Source organism: Dendrobium catenatum, unplaced genomic scaffold (genome assembly GCF_001605985.2).
Source record: "Dendrobium catenatum unplaced genomic scaffold, ASM160598v2 fragScaff_scaffold_231, whole genome shotgun sequence".
Lineage (NCBI taxonomy): Eukaryota > Viridiplantae > Streptophyta > Magnoliopsida > Asparagales > Orchidaceae > Dendrobium > Dendrobium catenatum.
In genome coordinates, this window is record NW_021318693.1 from 3561712 (window position 1) to 3569958 (window position 8247).

At 38.2% G+C, this 8247-nt stretch overlaps 1 protein-coding gene across 1 annotated transcript; it reads right to left on the reverse strand.

Annotated features, from left to right (window-relative positions):
• Positions 1-22: 22 nt before the first annotated feature.
• Positions 23-944, reverse strand: LOC110108702. Its single transcript, XM_020839459.2, has 4 exons — positions 660-944; positions 511-577; positions 358-397; positions 23-260 (listed from the first exon to the last, which is right to left on the reverse strand). Exons 1-4 carry the CDS (start codon positions 915-917, stop codon positions 32-34), a joined length of 594 nt encoding a protein of 197 aa, XP_020695118.2. The 5' UTR covers positions 918-944; the 3' UTR covers positions 23-31.
• Positions 945-8247: the final 7303 nt, after the last annotated feature.

The following is an 8247-nucleotide window of genomic DNA, read 5'->3' on the forward strand; positions in this document are numbered from 1 at the left end:
ATTAATTTTTTAATGAATCTGTTTTTAAAAGTTAGCCAATGTATGTACAAACAACCAAATGAGCCCTAAGTTCAACTGTACCAAGAAAAATCTTCAGTTTTTCTGAGGAAAAGGAAGGCAGCATTACCTCTAAGAAACGTTTCCTGGCTTCATCAACTCCATAAATTTGAGCTTCACAGAGGAAGCACCAAATGGACTCCTCAGTATCATTTGGATTCTCTGCAACATCCAACCTGAATTGATCTGCCCCTTCTGCAAATCTTGGAGAAAAAACCACGGCAAGATCACAATCCATGATTCTTTCACCAAACCAAAATCAATCTTTAAGAAGAAGAAGAAGAAGAAGCTTTGTAATACCTATTCAAATAGTATAGAGAAAGCCCCCTCTGCCAAAGATCTATGATTTAATGCTAACTTTTAGAAATTTTTTACCATCCAAAAGGAATCCAGTTAAGAATGGACAGAAATTTAAGACGTGTCCTTGAATTTCCAAGAAAAAAATCGACTTACAGGCCTTCTGACGAGGGTCTAGCACTATTGCACGATCAAACTCGGCCAATGATTCGCTTACATTTCCCTGCAATAAATTTTCTCGCAAATTTAGAAATGGCTGAGGGCTTAGAGCTGGGACAAGGGGTAGGCGGCGATGTGGCCTTTACCTGCCGGAACAGAAGCATCCCACGGCGAATGGCGGTTGAGGAGGCGCGGGCGGGCCCTCCGGTACCTCCGGTGAGTGCATCCCACATAGCGTAAGCCGATACAAGGAAGAGGCGTCGAGGTACCGTTGCGACCGTCGTCGACCGGAGAGCCCAAGAGTCTAATGTTCTCAACGGCAGTACGCTTGAAGGCAGAAGATTGGAGTCAGCCGTCAAGAAGCTCGCCGGAGTAGATGTGAGAAGACATTGGGAGCTTGGCATTGGACGGGATGAAAATAAGATATTGTTTTTTTTTTTTTTTTTGGGAAAATTTGGGGCCTAAGCCCATATATTAGATGAAAATAAAGTTACAGGTAAAAAAATAAAAGGATAACAAGTAAAAACTATCCAACATAAGCAAAAAACAAAAACTTATGTGGATCAAAACAAAACAAGAAACCCCAACTATACCACCCATAATATTTTAAGTTCTATAAAAAGAACCAAAACAGTGACTGGAGCTCAAAAAGAACTGGAAGGTAAGCAGCAGGTGAACTTCTTGAGAGAAATACATTTTACATGCGATGAGCGCCTGCACCAAATGACCAAGTGTCAACAGCAATGAAATTACTAAACCCCGCTCCCAATCCTCCGACCAGATAGGCGAACAAGGACCAAACCATACAAAGCCAGCTCTAGAGGAAACAACCTGCATCACCAAAAGAAGACAAACATGGCATGCCCCCAATCCATCATGCCTGGACTCAGATTAAATACAAAAACACCAACTGGATAACTTCCCTGGTTGCCCAAATAGGCCGTCCAAGGGAAAGCATAGGGGGTTTCATCATTGCCCAGACAAGGCCAATCGAATTCCAGCAAAAATGCAGCGAAGTTAACAGCACCCCGAGCAGCAGCATTCATCACAAACGATCCAGCAAATCCATAGAATTCCCCCATCTCATAACTTTCTCAAAAATAACTCTTTTAATAGATAATAAAAGAGAAGTATAGCACAAAAATTTGTTCCCAAAACGCCTATTGTTCCTCTCCTTCCAGATGAAGTAGATCGCACAGCAACATATCAAATTGTAAAATTTAAGAGTCACAGGACACCCTTTAAATACACCCTTCAGCCAATCCAAAACCTGCAATATATTGGGCCGAAGGAGAAAAGTATGCATGCCTGGTATTAGAGCATAGATGATATTATAGGAATAGCTACATTCAAAGAATAAATGTGATACAGATTCATCATGCTCGTTGCAAAGATTGCAAGTCTTTGGAACCTGGATGTTCCTAATAAGAAGTGCATCAGCCGTCTTAAGGCCCCCACGTATTGCAAGCCAAACAAAAACCGAATATTTGAGAGAGTGCCTTTTGTGCCACACCATGTTATACCAATTGCAATCAGATATCTCCTCATAGTACTCATCTAAAAAAAGTTTGAATTTGAAAATATATTTGTTTTTCCAGAGCAGACAAGAACCAGCACAGCCAATTTCAGAAATATTATCTAAGACATCCCGCAACCGTTGAGGGAAAGACTCAGGAATCTGCCAGCCATTACCAGAGATAATATCTTTCAACATATGATTAGGCAAAGTAGCAGGTAATTCACCCCCAATAAGTTCTTGAATTGTGCCGTTATTATACCAGTGATCCCAAAAAATAGATATAGGAGCATTTTGCGTGATTTTGAAGTTAAAGCATGCCTTAGCCCTCTGAGCAGTAATACAGATTTCTTTCCAAAATTTAGAGGCAGAGGCAGCAGGAGGTTTCCATGGAGAGCAATATTTCATAAAAACCCAATCAGCTAAAGGGGAGGAGCAATTATAAATCCTTATTATCACTGAACAGTTGAATGCAAATTGAAGAGCGGAGATAGAAGGCAATCCCAAACCCCCTTTACACTTAGGTAGGCAAATATTTTTCCAAGCAACCATATGTAACTTCCTAGAATTGTTGATATCACCAAAGAATAAAAACCTAGAACTGGTTTTTATATACAGATTATGGACAGATTTCGGTAAAATGGCACCACGAATCCAATAAGCAATGGTATTTTGAATAGTGAACTTCAGGTATTGAAGTCTACCCGCAAAAGACTAAAGGTTAGCCTTCCACCCATTTAACTTTTTATAAAGACTGTCCATCAGGGGCATGAAATCTTCAATTTTAATCTTGTAAAAAGATAAGGGGATCCCCAAATACGTGATTTTAGAGACAATGTTATGTATAGAAAGAGCTTGACATATTTCCAGTTGCTTGCTTTGGTGTTTAGGAAACATGATGACACATTTTTCATAATTAACATGAAGACCCGTTGCATTGGCAAAATCTCCTAAAATGGATACCAAATTATGACAGTTTTCTATAGTAGCCTCTCCAAAAATAAGAACATCGTCTGCGTAAAGAAAATGGGAGAGGGAGAAATTCCCAAAAGAGATACCTTTGAAGTTTCTAGCTTCTAGCAAATTAGAAAGAGCATCCATGATAAGACAGAAAAGATAAGGACTTAAAGGGCATCCCTGCCTAAGGCCAACAGTTGGAAGGGAAGTACCCCTCCAAAGCACCATTTAGAACAATAGAGAAATTTACATCTAAAATACATGCCTTTATCCAGCTCACAAACTGCCTGGGAAAACATTTTTGGGAAAGCCTAGCAAGCAAGAATTCTCGAGAAACAGAGTCAAAAGCTTTCTTTATGTCTAATTTAGCACAAAAATATTTCCTTCCACCTCTTTTTCCAGCCCAATATAAAATGTCACTAGCAAGCAGAATATTGTCAGTGGAGATCCTGTCTTTTACAAAACCAGCTTGATTATTTTTAACTATAAGATTCATGGCCGGTTTAAGCCTAGCTGCGATAACTTTAGCTATAATTTTATACAAAACATTACAGAGAGCAATAGGTCTAAAATCAGACCAAGTGGCAGCATTTTTATGTTTGGGGATGATAGCTAGAGCAGTAGCTTTAACCCCATTAGGCATGTAATTCTTATGAAAAAAGGATTTAACCACTCTACAAACTACTGGCCCAATAATGTGCCAACTAGTTTTATAAAAGTGAAAATTGTACCCATCCGGGCCCGGAGCAGAGTTGGATGCCCCCATAAATACTGCTGCCTTGATTTCATCATTCTGAACTTGTGAGACAAAGGTATTAAAATAACTATCAGGTAAAACAGTTCCAGCAGGAAAAACCCCCATATCAGAAATAATAGGGAGAGCTGAATTATACAAGGCTTGATAATACTGAGTGATAGGTAATCACCTCTTCCCTAGACAAGGAAGTATTGCAAGACAGAAGATTCACCACCGAATTAGATCTCGCCTTTCTGCTCCTGATCCTAGAATAGAGATATTTGAGATCGTCTTCCCCAAACTTAAGCCAATTAACCTTTGCCCTTTGAATGATCCAAGAAGCTTGCATATTAGTGAAATTGGCTAAATCAGCATTGCAAGACTTGAATAAAAGTGCAAGCTCAGAGTTGTTGGGATCAGCGTGCAATTTATCCAACAGCGACTTTTGGTTTTCTTGCAAAGAATCTAGATGTCTAGTAATGCAAGAAGAGGAAGCCCACATTTCCTTTTTAATACTAGATTTAAGCAATCTTAAAGAGTTACAGAAATTAGAAATGGGATTGCCAATGCTAGGCAAGGTGAAAGCATCTAAAAGAAGGCACCAGTATTTCTCGAATTTAGTCCAGAAGTTTTTAAATAAGAATCTGTGATGCACCTTAACAGAATTCCCTGAGTGCAGAATGACAGGACTATGATCCGAACAAGAAGGACTTTGAAAAGAGCAATAGGAATCACTGAAAGCATCCATCCAACCTTCATTCACAAGAACACGATCCAATTTGATATGAATGGGATTGTCCAAACGTTGGTTGTACCAAGTATAATTGCACCCCACCGAGTGCAAGTCCAAAAGCCCATTTTGAAAAATCATATTATTGAAGTCAAACAGAGCAGATTGAGTAAGAGGGGAGCCTCCCAGTTTTTCAGATGCATACCTACAACAGTTGAAGTCCCCAATGATCACCCAAGGCAAGGATGACACAGGCCTAACTTGAGCTATATCTCCCCATAACTCCATACGTTCTGTAGAGCTATTAGAAGCATAAATAACAGAAAGCTGAAAAAGAGATTGATTAGCAACCAAGAAAATACCAGAGATAAACTGAGAGGTGATACGGGAAGGGATGAAATCCAGCTTAGTGGCATTCCATTTGATCCAGATTCTCCCAAAATTTGAGAGATCGAAATTGTGACAGCTGGCTTCATTCAAGAAGAGAGAATGAGTGGACTCAAAGAACGGATCACACAAAGCTTGTCCGTGAATCCTATTCTCCAAAATGCAAACCATATCTAATTTAAATGACTCAATAAGCCGCTTACAACACAGAACTTTATCTGGACGATTGAACCCCCTTATGTTCCAGACCGCAAGAGGGGGAAAAAACATTAGGAAGAACGTTGAGGATGGGATTTTTTGGCCTGCTTCCCTTTAGCAGTTTTTTTAGAAGCAACACTAGGAGGTTGCGTTTTCTCTTTGTCAGCCTTTTTGTTTTTATCATCCTTCCCTTCTCCAACTTCCCTCCTAATGTTTACCGCATTAGGTTCAGCTATATAATTAGATTGGTTACTGACTTCTACCTCAGAGTTTAAAACGTCAAACTTGTTGGGAGAAGTATAATCCTTCCCAATAAATGTAGATTTAGATAGAAGAGAAGTAGAAGATGAAGAATCAACTTCATTGAGAGAGTTAAGGTTAGGAACACCCGGGACAAAACTCATCTCATTCTCGGTTATCACCTTCATCAATGTGTAAGCTGTGATAGCATTCAAAGTGGTTTTTTGCGGAGAAGGAGAATGGGGTTGATATTGAAGAGACTGTCCGATGACATTAGAGGGAATAAGCTGCTTCTCAGCTGTAAATTCATGATTGATAATAGGGGGAACGAAGTCTTTCTTATTCGCCACAGGAGGTCTAGAGGAATTTTGAGAGCGAGAGAAAGCCCTATGACGTGGATTTCTGCTGTTACTACGGCCACGGTTCAGCCGCTCTCCCTTATCTTGGTCAAAATTTTCTGAAGCAGGTTTTGACGGGCAATAGGAAGAGAGGTGCATTAGGGACTTACAGTGGTCACAAGGATACGGGCGCCATTCGTATTGAACTTTGAGGCTTACCACATCACCATCCAACGAAACCAAAATCTCCTCCGGGTAGCTGGCCGAATTATCTACCAGAACGCATATCCGAGCAAACGTCAACCGCGTCTTTTGCTCCGTCAAATTATCAACAGCTATAGGAATCCCTATTTTGCTGGCTATCCTGGAGATCCCCTCAGAGTTCCAGCAAGCAAGGGGCAAGTCATGAATCTTAACCCAAATAGGAACATTTGAGAAATCCTCACGCTTGGGCTTAAACTTCGGATGCCACTTCTGAAAGACGAAAGGCTTACCCAATAGAAACTAGACCCCCTTCGACCACACCATGTCGAAGTCCTCCTCACAAGAAAATCGGAACAAGAAGAATCCATCGCTTAAGGATAAGAGTTGGACCGAACCTTTCAAAGTCCAAGTCTTCCTAATAGCTCCAAGAAGCGCTTCGTAGAATGGTCGCCTCCCTATGGAATACCCGACCAGACAAAGCTTCCAATCATCTCCTCCTGTAGCTAGTTTATCCCCTGAGATTTTTTTTTATTTTTTTTTTTATTTTTTTTATTTATATAAATATATCCTCTAGCTCTATGATCACCATATATAGAGAAAGTATGAATTTCACTTAATTCAAATCTCTTTAATGCTCATTGAAAGGAGAAATTATTCCGTCCGGAGTCCGAACGGAATTTTTAAGTCCAAATTGTGAGTGTACACACTGTGTATATTATGTACAAAAATGTATACAATATGTACATTTACAGTCCGTCCGCATGAAATAATTTCTCCGTTAAAAGATAGATGAATTCCACTTAATTTAAATCTCTTTGATGCTCATTTGAATTTTCTTTTAAATAGAGCATGTTTCCCACTCAACTAGTTCAATTATTAAAAATGTTTGAAGTTATGAGTTTTTTTCTTTAAATACTAACTACAACGAGTTTATGTTACGGGCTATGATTGAGATGACTTTTTTACTGCTTCTTAAAGCAGTTTTTTTAAGATAAAAATTTTAATTTTTGTACTATGAAGCTGCTTTAAGAAGCCGTCCCAAACAAAGCCTTGATTGAGGGTGTTTTGTAAAATCATTTTTAAGTAAGAAATAAGATTTTGAGAAAGTTTTTTTTAAAAAAATTGTGGAGTATAAAATCCTAATCAAACGAGCTATTACAAAAGTCAAATTTCACATGAATGCATGGCTAGTTGACCGAGCAATAAATAATGTTCATCAATGCAATTATATTATTAAAAAAATATTGATTAAACCTTATAGTCAAACTTTTCTTTCTCAATGATGTGCAATTAAAATTAATTTGAATATTTACAGAGGTTTATTTCTTAAGTTAAATTTATTGCAAGGTTAATTATGTGCTTTCCTTTTAGGCTGGATTTAATTGATAACACAACTAATTAATCCCCATAAGTTCCTACTAAGCATTATTTCAACTATCTTTTGAAAAAAAAATGTCTTAACATTAGTTAACCTTAAGATTTGACATGTTTTTTTCTTAGGAAAAAAAAAAAAACTAATTTCATCAAAAAAATTTCTTAGCTAAGAGGTGTTGCCTTGCATGGGTAGAGATGAATGCTAAAATTTCATTGAGTAAGAGAGAGTAATAAAATACTAAATTTTATTATTTTAAGTTGGTGAAATATTGACGCAATATTTTTTGTGGTGAGATTTGTCTAAAATGCAACTCTCATGTAATTGCAATTTCTCTCTCCATAGAGTTTTTGTATTGTTTTTTTTTTTATATATATAAATATTTTGGTCTGAAGTCATTAAATTAATAGGTCCATTTCGGAGTGGCAACAACTGCCTGTAAAAATTATGGTAGGATTGTTGTGGGGGAAATAGGTTTTGATTTTTATTGTGGTATTATAAATAATCTCCTTTGAATGAAGTCGGTTGATAGCTTTCTTATAGTTATCATGTACTGTTAGGTTTGATTCTAGCAAGTAACACGAAGGTGGTTGGAGGACTGAAGTCAGACAATAGTGGTCAGAGGTCCATAGTCCAGAGACGGAGGATGGAGGACCGTAGTTAGGCGAAGAGATTAGAGGACCGTTATAGAGCGTTAGTGTTTGTAGGGATGTAGTCAGGAGATGGTGGTTTGAGGATTGTAATCAAGCAATGGTGATCAGAGATTATCATTGAATGACAAAGAATCATTATTGGGTGACAAAGATCAATTGATTATAGTCATATGACAGAGGTCGAAGGACTGTAGTCTGATGATGGAGGATGGATGAAAATAGTGCGGTGAAAGATCAATGGATCATAGTCAGGTAAATGGAGGCGAAAGGATCATAGTATGTCGATAGTGGTTAAAGGACTGTGGTCAAGCAACTATAGTATAAATAATTGTAATCAAATGATGGTGGTCGAAAGCATCACAATCAAGCGATAAAGATCAGAGGGGATATGTCCCAAGATTAA

Bases quoted from the DNA above. Each gene is read 5' to 3' on its own strand.
- LOC110108702 (XM_020839459.2), bottom strand. From the start codon at position 917: ATGCCAAGCTCCCAATGTCTTCTCACATCTACTCCGGCGAGCTTCTTG. The intron at 398-510 runs GTAAGTCGATTT...ATTAAATCATAG, and splicing joins AGACCCTCGTCAGAAGGCCT to ATCTTTGGCAGAGGGGGCTT. The intron at 261-357 runs GTATTACAAAGC...TTTTTCTCCAAG, and splicing joins TCTCTATACTATTTGAATAG to ATTTGCAGAAGGGGCAGATC.